Source organism: Mastomys coucha, unplaced genomic scaffold (genome assembly GCF_008632895.1).
Source record: "Mastomys coucha isolate ucsf_1 unplaced genomic scaffold, UCSF_Mcou_1 pScaffold15, whole genome shotgun sequence".
In the NCBI taxonomy this organism is placed as follows: Eukaryota; Metazoa; Chordata; class Mammalia; order Rodentia; family Muridae; genus Mastomys; species Mastomys coucha.
Genome location: NW_022196897.1, coordinates 72,308,803 through 72,325,952, shown reverse-complemented (window position 1 = coordinate 72,325,952; position 17,150 = coordinate 72,308,803). Strand labels below are relative to the sequence as shown.

General features: G+C 35.9%; 2 protein-coding genes across 2 annotated transcripts; one reads left to right on the top strand and one right to left on the bottom strand.

Moving 5' to 3' along the window:
- Nucleotides 1-1,068: 1,068 nt before the first annotated feature.
- Nucleotides 1,069-2,134, bottom strand: LOC116092072 (olfactory receptor 1020). Its single transcript, XM_031373431.1, has one exon. The coding sequence runs from the start codon at nucleotides 2,106-2,108 to the stop codon at nucleotides 1,155-1,157; it is 954 nt and encodes a 317-aa protein (XP_031229291.1). The 5' UTR covers nucleotides 2,109-2,134; the 3' UTR covers nucleotides 1,069-1,154.
- Nucleotides 2,135-11,529: 9,395 nt separating this feature from the next.
- Nucleotides 11,530-12,533, top strand: LOC116092071 (olfactory receptor 1019). The gene has a single exon (XM_031373429.1). It carries the CDS (start codon nucleotides 11,546-11,548, stop codon nucleotides 12,476-12,478), a length of 933 nt encoding a protein of 310 aa, XP_031229289.1. The 5' UTR covers nucleotides 11,530-11,545; the 3' UTR covers nucleotides 12,479-12,533.
- Nucleotides 12,534-17,150: the final 4,617 nt, after the last annotated feature.

Here is a 17,150-nt window from a genome sequence, read left to right as displayed (position 1 = left end):
TATAGCCCTTAATTAATATGCCTGCCAAGATCCCTTGTTGTGTCTCATTTAGGATGGTTGACTGCAGAATGCATGGAACATGCTGCCCTCTGCAGTCATTCAATGCTGTTCAGATCACTGAAATTCTTCCATGTTTCCCTAAGTTCGAAGCTTTTGAGCAAATGACAGCCCTCAGTTCACTTCCATGATTGGAACTTTGCCCTGCCAGAAGGCTCGCCTAACTTCAAATGATGAATATTCCTACTGACAAACTACAGACAAACAGGCCACTGAGGAAGTGCAGTTTGAGACAAGAAAGAACTACCAGAGCCTAGTTTTTTATGCATTCATCATGTTCCATTATATCTGCCTAATTCTGCTTTCCCCTGATAATACATGCCAAACACCATTCTGAAAACACATACCTTTGTCTCCAAGACAATCTAAGAAGCCAAAATTAATACATCTGAGAAAGAGATCTCAAATTCACATAAATAATATAAATACAAGTATGCATATATAAATACATATTGAAGCAAATTGAGTAATTGCAATTTCCTAAATATATAAACTGAAACTAGAGCACATGCCAAATAATTTCCAACATTTATATACCCATAGTTCCTCAAGTATTGTTTTGATTCATTATAAGAGCCCATGTAGACATATATATGAACCTAAAAAATAAAGATGATTGTTATCTCAAATCATCAATGCTACCCCAGAGAAGGTTGGAAGCACATATATTATAAAAAAGGGACCCATGGTTCCAAGCGCATATGTAGCAGCAGATGGCCTTGCCAAGCATCAATGGGAGAAGAAGAGGCCCTTGGTCCTGTGAAGGATCGATGCCCCAGTGTAGGGAAATGCCAGGGCAGGTAGGAGGGAGTGGGTAAGTAGGTGGGGGAACACCCTCAATGAAGCAGGGGGAGGGAGTATAGGATAGGGGGTTTCCGAAGGGGAGACCTGGAAAGGGGATAGCATTTGAAATGTAAATAAAGGAAATATCCAATAAAAATTTTAAAAAAAAGAAAAATATTTCAAAAAAAATTGTGCACAAGAGAAATAGCAAATACAGCTCTTCAAATTAAATTCAGGTCTCAGTGTATATTTGTTTGTAAGTATGCAAAAAAAAGTAATATAATCATCATAAGGTGAAAATATATACCCTGGCCTCAAACCACATAATTATGTAAGATTTTCTTCACTGCTTTCTTAACATCCTTATTTTTTAAACTATAGATGAGAGGATTAAGCATCGGAATCACTACTGTATAAAAAACAGAGACAACTTTGTCCTGCTCCATAGAGTAGCTAGAAGTAGGGCGCAAGTACATGAAAAGAATTGTTCCAAAGAAGATGGTAACAGCCATGAGGTGGGAGGCACAGGTGGAGAAGGCTTTGTGTCTTCCCTCTGCAGAAGGCATCTTCAATATGGCGATGAGGATGCACAGGTAAGAAATGAGAACAATCAGAACACAGCTGATGACATTGAAACTGGAGAAGGCCATGATCACAATGCCATTAATGTGAGTGTCGGAACATGAGAGTTTGAGCAGGGGTGGGGTGTCACAGTAGAAATGATTGATCTTATTAGAGCCACAAAAGGACAGTCTGAAAGTCATCCCTGTGTGGATGGCTGCATTGCCAAAGCCTGCTAGGAATGAAGTAGACACCAACATAAAACAAATTCTCCCAGACATGAGAACTGGGTATAGCAGGGGACTCCAGATGGCTACATAGCGGTCATAGGCCATCATGGCTAGCAGGAAGCATTCAGTTCCCAAGAAGGAGCCAAAGAAGAAGAATTGGGCAGCACAGCCATTGAACGAAATGCCCTTATCCTCAGCCACTAGGTTTACTAGCATCTTAGGGGTGACAGAAGAAGAATAAGAGACATCAACAAAGGAAAGGCTGCTAAGAAAGAAGTACATAGGTGTGTGCAGACTGCGATCAATCTTAATCAGGGCCATCATGCCCAAATTACCCACCAGTGTAACTATGTAGATGAGCAGAAACAATGCAAAGAGGACACCTTGTAGGTCTGGATTGTCTGAGAGGCCCAAAAGGATAAATTCTGTCACTTCTGTGTCATTTTTATCTTGGATTCCTTTTACAGTTCTCACCATCTGTGCTGCAACACAAGAATTGTTAGAACATTAAATTAATTTCTATGAATGTAGAGTATAGGTAATATACATACTAACAAACGTAATGGTGAAAACACAAATACATACATAGATTTTTGATAAACACAAACTCTTATAGAATTGTGAAATATTAAGATCAGAGTCAAAAGTATTTGCTCTGATAGAACTGTCTTTATTATTAATAATTAACAAAATTATAAATATATATGTCATGTAAATACAACTGAAGAAATATAGCACATGTTACTTAACTCTGACTTCTTTTGCTTGGTAAGGACCTGAGATACTTTACATTTTATGGCCAATAAAAGAAAGTGCAGTTATTCTCATGCAGACACGGGATTTAAATCAACTATCCATCAGGAAAGTTCAGTAATTACACTCTAATGATTACAGAACCAGCTTGTAGGATGTGTAAACATTCATGATAAAAAAAAAAAGTAAGCAGTCAATGAAGTTCAAAGGATTTACTCAAAGTCACAAAATCACAAAAGAACTATAATAAGTCAGGTTAACAATGAATAGCACTTATGTAGTAGATCACTCAAACTTGTAGAAAGGATTTCCAATAATTGTATTATAATAAAAGACAAATGTGTGAATATATACATATAGAATTCTAAAACTGATTTAACAGTTACATGAATGTAAGCATTATTTAAAAAGTAACATGTTACTCCTTGAAGAAAAACAGTTCTGATATTCACCTTACCAGTTAAAATAAATTTAGTTAACAATACTAATAACATGACAGGACCAGAACACAAAGCATGTAGAAGAGCCTTGTGATAATAGGGAATTAAAATGAATACTCTAATATCATAAAATATGACTTGAAATCATGTTAACACCTACAACATAAAGTGAAGTCAAATGGAAGAAAAAATATGAAAAAGCAAAGAAAAACTCAAAAGAGATGCAGCCTTATTCTCCAACAAAACTTAGCACTCCCATCTAGAAGGCCTCTTCACGATTATTTCAGAACACAGTTTTCATAATCTCATCTTATTTACTAATAGATTAAATTGACATAAACTACTTAGAAAATTACAGTTCAATATGCCAATCCCCCGACTTATCACTCACCAAGAAATGTTATTTGGCACTTTCTAAAATGAAATCACAGAGCCAACATTACCAAATACCTTTACTCACAGTGATAATGAAGATGCAAATCAATACATGCATCTGTATTAGAGAAGTATAAAAGATCAGATGTTGTCTTACAGAAACATCCATGCATACAGATTGATATTGAAAAATAGCTTCCATTGAAACTGACACTTGAGTTAAGTACTATAATCTCTCATATTTTCATATTTGCTAAAATACTGTTGAGGTGTCATTGCTTCTGTTAATTTAGATGAATCTCATCCAAAAGTGATGGAGTTTTTGACAGGTACTATACCAAGAGTATTCATTAGAGTGTAAGGGATATCATCTAACTGGTAGTATATTTTGTGTCATAACATAAATATTGAATTTTTTTAAAGTTGAATGCTGGTGTTTTATTTCAGATAATGTAAAGAAAACATACAACTGCTATCTTCCTTCCACCCAAGCCTACGACAGAACAGCTAACATGGTGTGTTTGTTTGATTGGAATTTGTTGGTTTTAATCTTAATTCTTTTAAGGTAACAGACTCAAGGTTCCTGCTCATCTTTCTACCAAGCATTTTAGGGCTTTCTAGAAGCAACTTGGTTATTACTGTGAGGGAAACTACACCCTAGTAAAAGCAAGAAAATAATCTTTCGACAAACCCAAAAGAAGATAGCCACACAAGCATAATTCCACCTCTAACAACAAAAATAAACTTTGTATTGATACAGCATTTTTCCTTTCTTAACATGACATTGCCCATATCAATGATTCACTGACACAGACAATCTTTGAGAATAGCATCTTCGTTGTCTAGAGAGATTTCTCAGTGATTGACAGTACTGGTTGCTCATACAGAGGACAAGGGTTTGATTTACCAGCATTCACATAGTAGCTTGTAACCATCTACAATTCCAGTTCCCAGGAATCCAATGTTCCATGGATATGGCACATATATGATACATGGCTATACATGCAACAAAACACTCGTGAACATAAAATAAAATAAATATATTTAAAAATAATTTTGTCTCTAGAAAGTAAAGACAAACCCCTTTTGTTAGATTTCCAAATATAATTTTCATGAGAACAGAAGTCTAATAAAATAAAGAAAATAAAATGCCTCCATAGTGCTAATAATGATGAGTAGAAAGAAATTTTTCATTAAAATACAGTAAGTATTGTTATGTGCTGAGTATGCTTTTAGGTCTATTCTCTATAAGTACTGTGTTAAATATTTTAATTATTTTATTAAATGTCTAGAGGATAAGGAGAACAAATCTAAAGTATAAATTAATAACTTTCCAAATCACATAGTATAAATTTATACTCCAACTGAAAATCTCATTTTGTCAGTATTTGAGATCATTTACAGTAACATTATGAATGTTGAAGTGGACTATTGCCCAGAGGATTGGTAGTTGAATTGTATAGACTCTGTTCAAACTTCTAAATTGGCTTAGTTACAGTGAAAACATCACAAGTTGTCTAGAGATGCAGCTCAGTGGTAAGACACTGACAGAATATGTGTGAGGTCTGGGTCAACCCTAATTGCTGCCCCAAAAGTTCATGCTGTCTCCCAAGGAACTGTAACTTTATACATTTATAGAAAAATATGATCTGTTTATATCTTTATTTGTGAATTTTGCTTTTCTGTATTTTTTTCTTATGTAAATCCTTCCCGTATTTAAATTGGGACTCGGACTCAAGACACTCCTATATGGCTGCTGCATGGCTGGGATTACAGGGCTAAGCCCCCAAGCCTCACATTCCTCCTCCATCCTAAAAAAGATATGTCCTGTTTCTTTGCAATATGCTTCCTGTCTTGCAGTGATATTGCAGTCAAACCCAAAGATCTGACAATACTGAACAGGACTTTCCATGTCTATGTCTATGTAAAACAAAACAAAACAAAACAAAACTGTAAGGTATGCTAACATTCTTGAATTCAAAATGACAAAGAGGAATATATAAGAGGGCTTAAAGGAAAGAAGGAAAAGGAAATGTTGTGATTTTATTATAATCTCAAAATAAAGAAAAAACTGAATTTTTGAAAAGAACATAGAATCATATTACTTGCTGTTAATGTTTATTCTCACAACTACAATTCTCTGAGCAATAAAAACAGGTGTAGAGTTAATTTAACATATGTTCTTCATCTCTTGGTACTTTGGAATTTTTGAATCAGTTAATAACTTGGAAAATTAATAGCAAGATGGCTTTTGCTTCAGCTCAGAAGATTTAAAGCTTTCCCCTTACCTTATATAACTGCTTGACCTCTTTCGATCCTACTGCTTCTGGTCTATGCCTAAATTCACAAGCAGGAACAGCTTCAGTAGGAACACACTTCCTAACCTTCTTGAAGGAGTTGTTGAACCTCTTGACTCAACAAACCAAAAAATTTTAGACTTTTCCTTCACGTTTCTTTAAAGATGAACACCCCAACGTATTATATTGCAGTGAAGTTCCTTTCAAAAGAGACCATCAGTCACCATGGTCCAGTTGTGTGTGGGCTCCATTTACCTGAGTCTTCAGAATACACTGCATAATATTCACTCGCATTTTAAATAGGATGTGGTTCTCATTCCATATTTTCTGGGAATTGATTTTCTCATGTGCCATCCATATAATCTACGTATTTCCTCTCTGAAGTTAAAAAAAAAAATTAAGTCTCCTTTGTATTTCTTTGCTTCTCCCTTGAGACTCCAAAGCCTATTGGAGAATAATTTTTGAGTAATGTGATTTTAAGCACTATTTTACATCATTCCTCTGTGGTCTCCAAAAGCTGGAGCTGTGTCTGCTTGGAAAATGTGAGTCTAGGAAACAGCAGGTTAGACATATCTGCAGTGCCTCTTTCTACAAGAACACTATATACACACAACAAGTTAGGTCATTGATGATACTTAGAGGTGGCATGGAGGAGGCACTGGGCAACTGAAACCCCAAGGGTTGTTTGAGATGACACCTCAGTTCTGTGTTTCAGTGACTGCATGCCCTTGAATGTTTCCTAGGTCTTTCTTAGCTATATCATTTCTAATGACGTTGGAGACAAAAATAATGAATGTGAATTGCATCTAGTACACACAAATAATAAAATGTGATTATACATGCGCGGTTATAGAACAGGCATAAATTTGTACAAAACAGGTACTAGAGGGAGGAAATTAAGGGGTGAAAAGATGTAAATATACTCTCCAAAAATTAAAATAAAAACCAACATTCCCTCATCTTTACGCCAATTTTATAAACATATCAAAAAATGTTCATAAACATAATTATTAAAAATACAGAGTGATATGAGTTTTCCTGGTAAGACCCTGAAGCCATATTGTATAAATCTGAAATCTGACCTGATCACTCCAGTATATGAACACAGCCTAGGCTACATAGGGAAATCCTGACTCAATTTATTGTTTTAAGGTCCTGTATCACTCAAGAGATGATACCAGAACTATGCATATTCAATGTGTAAGTTTGGATGAGTTTAGTCACTTCAGTCATATTTCACAAAAATGTAACTAATGGACTCATAGACCACTGAAAGTTTTGTCTTCCTTTCCTTTCCTAATTATACATGAAACTATTTCTTTAATACATTAATGTCATTCTGTAAGAAATGGTATTTTCAATGGATTTTCAAGAATAACCAGAAAGCCTTTTCATTCATCCCTTAAATCATACCACACAGGGGTCTTTAGCAGGTCTCTGTGAACTCAAGGATAACCTGCTTTACAAAGAGAATTCCATTACAGCCAGGGCTGCAGAGTGAGACCTTGTATTAAAAATTAAATGAAAGGAAATGAAATGAAAACATTCAATGTTTACAAACGATCATCATTACAGTACAGTGTCATCAAATAAACCTGTACATGGTTTTTATTACTAATCTCAAAGGAAAAAGGAAGCAAAATTCCTGAGGGGATGGCACTTATACATATCTCTGAGTCTCTGGTGAATGTAGAAAATTATTTCATGATGTTTCTTCTGGAAAACAATGCATGACTCTGAGAATTAAATACCCCCTTCACACAGGCACAACTGCAGGATGAAACAGATGCCAGGAGGACTCACAGCCTTTCAATTAGTCACAGAACATTCACTCAACAAGACTGTCCATCTAAGAAGAGGAACGCTTCAGCCTTCTACTAGCATGTAGAAAACAGGTTAGCTTCCTACTGGGACAGGACTGGGAAGAGATGTAATCTGCTCAGGGCAGACTCAGGTTAGCCACTGCTGCTCTGATTATGAGCTCTTATCATCACCAGGTCCTTATACCACATTCCAACAACAAGACATGGGCCTGGTTTTAACTGCTAGCTGTTATTAGAAAACATGGGCCTGGTTTTAACTGCTAGCTGTTATTAGAAATTAGGGTCTATAAAATGATAGAACTAAAGTTCTTCTCCACCACATTCAGTTCTCAGATCAGAAATCCACACTATAAAGTGTGTATAAATATAAAGAAATTCACACTATAAATTCACACAGCACCATCTTCAGACACTTAATACATGTTCTTTCACAGAAAGTCTGTTTTCATCTGAAGCGTATAAATCTGAAATATATTTGCCTACCACAAACTTCAACATTAAGTTTTTAGACTTTGCTTAAATACTTCTTTCTGTTTGTGGCTAAAATGTGATCAATACTTTATTTCCCAATAGGCTATTATTTTTTCATAGGGATTGAATATTTATTATTTGAGACTAAAAAACCTCAATATATATATATAAATAGTAATATAATATATGTACATATATACATGTGAATGAATATATACATGCACACTATGTGAACATGAATGTATATGTGTGTCTATACATATGTGTGTATATACATATACATACATATATCTATATGTGTATATATATGCTCATTTATTTTGCCTTAGTAAAGCTGAGTCTGAATATTACAGCCTACTGTCTGCTCATTTTAAAATTTAACTGACTCACCTTAGAATTAAAATACTCTTTCCTTAGTAAAGACAGCAGGTGATGTGTCTGGTGACTGTGAGAAGAGCACTGAATACCTTTTGACAATTATGAACATGAACTTATATTAAATGAAGAATTAATACTAGTACACAATAGCCAAATGCATTCGATACCGAACACACCCAGCATCATAGATATAATCTAACTGAACTTTGCACAATATTTTTAAGAGAGGTATTTATCCTTCCATTAACAAGTGAAAACCCATAAAGATAAACACCATTCTGGGAACTACTAGCAGTAAATGGTAATGTCTGCACTTCTTTGTCCATAATACAAGAGAGCAAACAGCGTGCTTTGTGGTGAGTGAAGCATTTGCTCGTATTCTGCCATCTTTGAATAAAATACTGAATCTATACGAATGGAGTGATTTTCTGCAAATCACACTGTTCAATTGCATGACATAGCCAGGTGTGAGTCTGAGACTTAACATATTGCAAGTTATCTCTTACTCCTGTATGTGGTACAGTTAAGTGTCATGTCTGTGAAAGAAATAATTTCTGGGTCTGGGTCTTTATCTATAAAAGTATACAATTGACTTTTTCCTTTCAATAAGATTATTTCAACTCTTGCTGAGGAGAAAGACCATCCTAGAAAAGGTTAAGCTACTCCATGTGTGTAAATATGTGTGAGAATGTATATATACTTGCCACAGTTCATGTATAAATGTGAAAGAACAGCCTCAGGCATTGGTCTTTCAGAACCAGACCAACTGCCCCTTCAGCTGCCAGGGATTCATTTGTCTACTTCCCAGCTGTACCAGAAACACCAAGACTGCATACACGTGTTACTGTTCCAGGCCTTACATGAATCTGAGGGTCCAAACTCAAATCTTCACTATTGTGTGGAAACCACTTTACCCATGGATCCCAATCTAAAGGATTTTTTTAAAAATTTATTCTAACTGTTGCTACTAATGGATTGTTTTCAAATTTTTAAATGAAGCATCAAGGGTAAGAAATGAATAAAGTACAGAAAATCATCCAACTCACAACTATATGGTTGTCCAACTAATGCAAAACATGACTTTGTAAATCCCCTCAGAAGAATTCCTAAGAAGGCTGGCTTGTGAAATAATAAATGTTTTCAAATGCAGAAATGAGGTGAAGTGTTACCTAATTTGCTTTTCTTTTTTCTTTCTTAATTTTTTTAGAAAGATATTTTGAAGTACAATTGGCATCAACTATATCTGAAGTACATTCAATTTGGTATATTTCAGTATGTGTACACAAGTATGAACTCATCCGCATAAACTGGGTGGTAAGCTCTTTGCACTGATACCTCTTCTCTCTCTCTCTCTCTCTCTCTCTCTCTCTCTCTCTCTCTCTCTCTCTCTCTCTCTCTCTCTCTGTGTGTGTGTGTGTGTGTGTGCATATGGAATTAATCTTTCATTTCCTACATTTTTAGAAATTGGATAATTCAAGGTGTTCACATTTTATGTCTTAGTTCTATGGGTATGATTACTTTTGTACTCAGCCTTTATTGTCAATATATCAATAGTTTTACCTTTCTTTTTAATCGAGTACTGTTGCATTGTGTGCCCACACTATAGTCTATAGTGTCTTCTGTGCATAAGCACTTTGTTTGTTTATAATTTTGGTGGATGATTCATAAAATCACTATGTAGGTTTATTTTTATAAGAGAATCAGTACATGTACAATTTACATTTCTACTAACAATGATAAAGACTTTAATTCCTCTATTCCCTTGTCAAAACTTGTATCCAAAATTCAATTATATATGTGTGTGTGTATGTGTGTGTGTGTGTGTGTGTGTATAAACACATATATCAATATTTCAATTTGTTTAATTTATATTTTTCTACATGATCATTTGAGCATTTTCCTTTTTAAGTATTAAATTTATTTAAAACTAAACACAAATTTCTGTGTAGACAAGAATGATACAATTTTATAATCATATTTTAAATCTTATGTCAAATTTTAAATATATTTTCAATTATAGAAGTATCTGTGTGAGAAAGTATATATGGAAGAGCATGTACATGCACACACCCATGTGTGTGCAGGTTCGTACAGAGGTCAAAAGAGGGAATGAAATCTACAGGAGCGAGAATTGAAGGTGTTAGTGAATTGCCTGATATCAGTTTGGTGCTAGGAACCAAACTCAAACGCTCTGTGATATCAGCATGTGCTCTGAACAGATGAATCATTTTCCTAATCCTTGATTATAATAATGTTTGTAGAAAACTAAACTTTATGTTCTAAAAATAAGAATCACAAATAGCATAATAGACAACTTTCACAACTATCTTTACACTTTTATTCAGAATCACATTCATAGAAAACTGAGATCTTCTTACTAAGTTCTTAGACCTCTTTGTGAGTTACAATTATAAACTTTTGACACAAAGGTGTTATCCAAATAATTTCTGATAGACTGATCTTTCAATTGTTTCTCAGTTGATCTAATGGAGGATCCAATGCACACAATGGACAAAGAATGAGTTGAAAGATGTATGCATGTATGGGAAACAATGAACTTCTAGAATAATGTGTATGTTGGACACTCTTCTTTGTTGTTATTGATCTTGTAAACCGATCTTGTTAAAAGAAATCAGAGTTAAGGATACACCTTATAACTGTTTCTAATTTTAGAATTTAGTTTTATCTGTCCAAAACATCATAAATACATATCTCCCTCTGCTTCCTCTTCTTTGTTAAGCAGCAAACAACAGAGAGCAGTGTGCTTCTCTCTTCAGGTTTAGCCATTATTCCCATTTCTAAATTACTTTCTAACCTGCCCTGCTTGATTTGATCTGGCTTGGCTTGCCCACTACCCTTGATTCTACAAGTGAACAGACAGCTGTCTAATGAAGGAGGAAAATGACATGTCATAAATGTATATTCCTGTGTTTTCTTACAGAAAGACAGAAGAGCATCACACTTAATCTTTAATGCTAGTGAATGCAGTGGATAATAACAAAGACCAGGTCAAAATCTGGTGCTGTATGTAAATGACCTCAGCTTACCAAGGCCACTTAAGAGGTAGAACTTGCTTTTTCACAAAGCTCAACATCTCCCATGTATGTGTGGACTTGGAAAGGGCAAGAAACCTTGACCAAAGTCCCCTGAGCCACTGTAATAGTCACTGAATTGAATGAGTGGATAAAGGGGTGAGTATCAGACAAAGAAAGCCTTCTTTTATTATAAAAAGTAGTCTATAATATCCTAAGCACACAATTGCTTAAGTTTATTTTTGGTAATTCCAGTGATTGGAAATTTACTAAACTCCCTAACGAAACACACACACGTGTTCACACACACACACACACACACACACACACACACTGCTTAGAACAATGGATAAAGAAAATCAGTCAGTTGTGACTGAATTTATCTTTGTGGGCATCACTCAAGACCCTCAGCTGCAGATCATCTTTTTCGTGGTCTTCCTCATTGTCTACCTGGTCAATGTGATAGGGAATGTTGGCATGATCATCCTGATCATCACAGACAGTCAGCTTCACACTCCCATGTACTTTTTCCTCTGCAACCTCTCCTTTGTTGACCTGGGCTACTCATCAGCCATTGCCCCCAGGATGCTGGCTGATTGTCTAACAAAGCACAAAGTTATCTCTTTTTCCAGCTGTGCCACCCAGTTTGCTTTCTTTGTGGGTTTTGTGGATGCTGAGTGCTATGTCCTGGCTGCCATGGCCTATGACCGCTTCGTGGCCATTTGCAGACCTCTCCACTATAGCACTCTCATGTCCAAGAAAGTATGCTTGGCTCTAATGCTGGGCTCTTACTTGGCTGGCCTAGTGAGTTTAGTGGCCCACACTTCTCTCACTTTCAGCCTCAGTTATTGTGGTTCCAATATCATTAACCACTTCTTCTGTGAAATTCCACCACTCTTGGCTCTGTCTTGCTCAGATACCTACATTAGTGAGATACTGCTGTTTAGTTTGTGTGGTTTCATTGAGTTCAGCACCATCCTCATCATCTTCATCTCCTATGCCTTCATACTAATTGCCATCATCAGAATGCGATCAGCTGAAGGCCGCCTAAAGGCTTTTTCCACCTGTGGGTCTCATCTTACCGGTGTCACCCTTTTTTATGGTACAGTCATGTTCATGTACCTGAGGCCAACATCCAGCTACTCCCTGGACCAAGATAAGTGGGCTTCTGTGTTCTACACAATTATCATTCCTATGCTGAACCCCTTGATCTACAGTTTGCGGAACAAGGATGTGAAAGCAGCTTTCAAAAAACTGATTGGAAAAAAACCTCAATAATTAAAAGAATCTGATTCTCTAGAGGATAAAAAATGTAAGAGAAGGACAGGGTTAGGATATGAAGAGTGTAGTATGATGTCACCCAAGTCACCATCTCGTTACTGAACATGTGGCAAATGTGGAAGAATTTCCTAGAATGTTTGCAATCTCAATCTCAAGTTTCAAGAGCAACTATGAGAGGTAGAGATTATCTCATTTTACAGATAATAAAGTTAAACCGCTAGCAAGTCAACAAAGTTGTCAAAATTAATGGAATATAAACTGATTCAAGGACCACAGTTCCTGTCACTCGGGTTGTAAATTATCTAGAAAACAACCAGTGTCCAAATTCTGTGACTTTGAGCTCTTACTTGATATCTCTAAAACCCAGCTTACCTTTTAGCATTAAAAACTTAATGTTTGTGAATTTTATACTTTCATGTAATATGCTATCAATAAAATTCACCCACCATCTTCTCCTCTTCCATTCCTTACATATTTACTGTTCTATTTTTCCCTCTCAAATTCATATACACCTTTAAAAAAAAAATCAGTGAGTCTACTAAGCGATGCTGTATGTGCAGGGATGCGTGACCATCTACTGGAGCATGGCTAGCCACTGAGGAGCTGCATTCCTAATGAAAACTTACACTCCTTGCCCCCAGCAGCCATTTATTGCTAATAGCTCCTGATTTGGGAGTGAGACTTCATAACCACTCTCCCCATCTACACTGGGATTCTTTCTGGCATAATATTGTGCAGGTCTTATATGCATAGCCAGTGTGAATCCACGTGTCCATCAGTCCTGTGATAGCCAACAACAGTGTTTCACTACAGACATCCTCCACCTCTGAGTCTTGGAATCTTTCTCTTCTATTCTGAGACAATTCCTGAGGCTTGAGGAGAGTGGATGTTTAAACTGTAAGACACCAGATTGCTCGGCTTTAAATGGGAAACCTTATAATATTTTAAAGGTTGTACCACATCCTCTACTAGTTTTGCATCATATAAACATTGTTTAATATGCAGCATATGACTGTCTATATAATCATACCACCAATATGGAATAATAAACTGAAGGTGAATTTTTTTTTAATTTTTAGGCTGTAGCTGTAGATTGAAGTATTTCCATAAAGCCATAAATACAAAAGAATTGAAGATATAAATTCTATCATCATGGTTTTGATTATTCCACTCCTACTGGCAATGAATCTTTTGATTTCTATGTACCTGTTTCTTCATCAATAGAAAGAAAGCTAGATTCATATTTTATTGACACTATAAGTTTCATAATTAATAGTTAAATGAATTCTGTTATATTTGAAAGAACTGAGCTCTTTCACCTATTGAATATTTTTACAATAATCATAAAAATAATAAATATATCATTAAAATTATCCATAATAGGTTATACAATTTATAGTCATTGGTATTCTCTAAAATCAATGTTGGCATTACCTGCTTAGTGGCAGTAAACCAAAACTCGATGAAATGGATATGCAGAGATATATCAAAGTGATATAAAACTAAGATTGCAATTGCTCTGTACTTTATCTATCCAACCTTAGATGAGAATATTTCAACCAATCTATGGCTAAGATTAAAAGAAAATATAAGCCACATACTTAATTTTATCCTCCTAGACAAAAACAACAAATGCAAATATCTTATATTACAAGAAAACTAATAAATATTTAAAAAGAATCACAATGTCTATCAATTCACAAAATAAAAGTCATTTTCTCCAGAGATGAGGAAAATATTATTAAAAATATGACATTGGAACCATCTTTAACCCTTGAGCCAAAAAAGTTAAAGAGAAGAAAATGAGCCAGGTAGTTTATACTAGCCAGATAAGGTATGGTGTCAGAAACAGTTGTTTGGGCTGAATGTCCTGATGAAAGTGAAATGTACCTTCATTATCTGCTAACATTTTAAAGACAAGGAGTTAGTTCCTTTTGGAGACAGGAGTTCATATCTTATGAATCGTAGAGAGCAGAGTCACTGCTCCCTGACATCATGTCGCACAGCCACACTGGCAGCACTCTGCCTCCCGGAAGGCTAGGTTTCAGACTTTATTCTAGCGTGGAATTTTTGCTTTCTGTAAGTTCTTCCTTATTCCAGCCACATTTCTCCAAACTCTAGAAATCCACTTGAAACACACAAAGTTTTATTATATGGTGCACATCCATCATCTCTTCTTTATAAATCACTTCTAGACTCATCATCCGGGATGTTCTCATTGGTAACTAAATGAGACAATGTTCTTGAAGGAAGATATTACCTGTCATATTGAAGACAGAGTTGATTGTCAACAATTGCTCGGGAGAAAATATTAACAGTGCTGCCTCTCTCTCAGATACATCCTAAAACATCTAGAAAGCTGAAATCTAACCTGTTTAAGTAATTCCATATTATTAAATGGTGATAGTTCAGTGTGCTCTGATAATGTTCTACATATAATTCTGCTACAGCTTGAAGCATTTGTACCTTAGCACAAAGGCTCCCTGGGAAACTGGGAAATGCAAAGGGAGATTAAGGGTTTGGAAACAATAGTTATGCACCAAAGGGTCATCAAAAAAAAAAAATGAATGGTCATACTTCCTTGGAACAGAAGACAGCCAATGAAATCCAGTCCAAATTCTCAGTCTAAAGAAAGATATGAACACCTAAATGTCTACCTGCAATCATTGAGTGTGATAAAGACTGAATTCTAAGCTGCATACATACGCTAGGAATGTAGTATCAAGCTACCTCCTCTCACCACATAGCTCCATTTGGTGAAATGATGAAACTGGAGTTAGGGAAATACAATGGTTTTATGACCATATTCTTAGCTTATGTTAGTATAGGTAAAATTGAAAGAATTAAACCAAAATTTCAGTTCTGTACAGATCTTGTGTAATAACCACAGCTGCTGTCAATTTGGGTATGAAATAACCAACTCTTCTCCAGAGCCCTCTTCCCCATCTTCCAGTGGCACTCTTTCTGCTTCTTCTTCCCTGATGTTACCTAACATGTAGGTAGGATTTGTAATCAAGATATATTGTGTGCCCTAGAGGTTACTCCACCCACCCCCCCACCCCCCAGCAACCAGTTTTCCTTCACTTTCCTAGCCCTATCTCCCTGGCTCTCCCCATACCTGATCCACCCCACCATTCCCCTCTCCCCCACCCAGTTCCTTCCCTCCATTCAGCTCTGATGACTATTTTATTTCCCCTTCTGGGTGTGATTCAAGTACCCTCCCTTGGGCTCTCCTTAGTATTTAGCTTCCTTGGGTCTGTGAATTGAAGCATGGGTATCGTGTACTTTATTGCTAATACTCACATATAAGTAATCACATACCATGCATGACTTTTGGGGTCTCAGTCACCTTATTCAAGATATCTTCTAATTCCACCCATTTACCTGCAAATTTCACGATGTTCTTGTTTTTTTTTAATAGCTGAGTATTACTTCATTGTATAAATTAACCATGGTTTCTTTATCCATTCGTTGGTTTATGGACATCTGGGTTTTTTCTAGTTTATGGTTAGTACAAAAAAAGCTGCTATGAACATAGTAGAATAAGTGTCTTGCAGTGTGACAGACATCTTTTGTGTATACCGCTGTGTACATACACTTATAGTGTATACCAGGACTGGTATAGCTGAGGCTTTATGTAGATCTAGTCCAAATTTTCTGAGAAAATGCCAGATTCAAGTCCAGAGTGGTTGTACAAGTTCGCACTCCCACCAGCAATGAAGGAGTGCTTCCCTTGCTCCACAACCTTGCCAGCATATGCTGCCAATTGCCTTTTTTATTTTATCCATTTTTATGGGTATAAGGCAGAATCTCAGAGTCCTTTTGATTTACACTTTCCTGATGACTAATGGGGCTGAACATTTGTCTTTTTTTTAACATGATAAGCATTCATTGACATTTGTTTAATTAAAATTAAATGAATGAGTTGAACCCCCTAGGGGAAGAATAGTTAAATTCATTTAGTAAGTAAGTAGCCATTTTCCCATGTCCTGTAAATATAACTAAATTAGACTTCTGGTTATAAATGATTACTTCCAATAATAAAATATGCTAAAGAATATTAAATAAGTACTTTACATGCAAGTGTGTAGTGAATATGTATGTGCACATGAATATATGACAAAGCTAATATTTAGAAATATGTAAGGTGCTTAGTGTATAATATACTTAAATAAAAATCAATGGAAAGCATAAAGTTTTCACAGGTGAAAATGTGAAACTGACTTGTTAATTTTCTTATCCAGCAAATTGTAATTCTGTACTTACTGTATCACAAGCTGGGATACTGGATAACAGTGATATTTTCTCCTTCACAGTCACTTGTCAGTTTACCATCCTTACCTGGCTGACAGAGGAGAACAGAGAAAGGATACAGAAGTCCTGCACGGGTTAGACTTAGGACTCTGGATCCAAAACAACTGGAATGGAGGCTATCTCAAAAGCCGATACCTGTACATGGGATATGTTCTAGCTAGGCTGCCTTGTCTGGCCTCAGTGGGGGAGGAAGCACCTAGCCTTGAGGAGACTTGAAGTGCCAGGGTTGAAAGATACCCAAGGGGATCTCCACCTGCTCAGAGAAGAAGGGAACGAGGGAAGAACTGTGTGGGGTTATGGGAGGGGTTCAGTGAGAGGGGTGTAAAGTGAATAAGAACAAAATTAAATTAAATTA

Excerpts from the sequence above, each read along its gene's own strand:
- LOC116092072 (XM_031373431.1), bottom strand. The coding sequence starts at position 2,108 with ATGGTGAGAACTGTAAAAGGAATCCAAGATAAAAATGACACAGAAGTG.
- LOC116092071 (XM_031373429.1), top strand. The coding sequence starts at position 11,546 with ATGGATAAAGAAAATCAGTCAGTTGTGACTGAATTTATCTTTGTGGGC.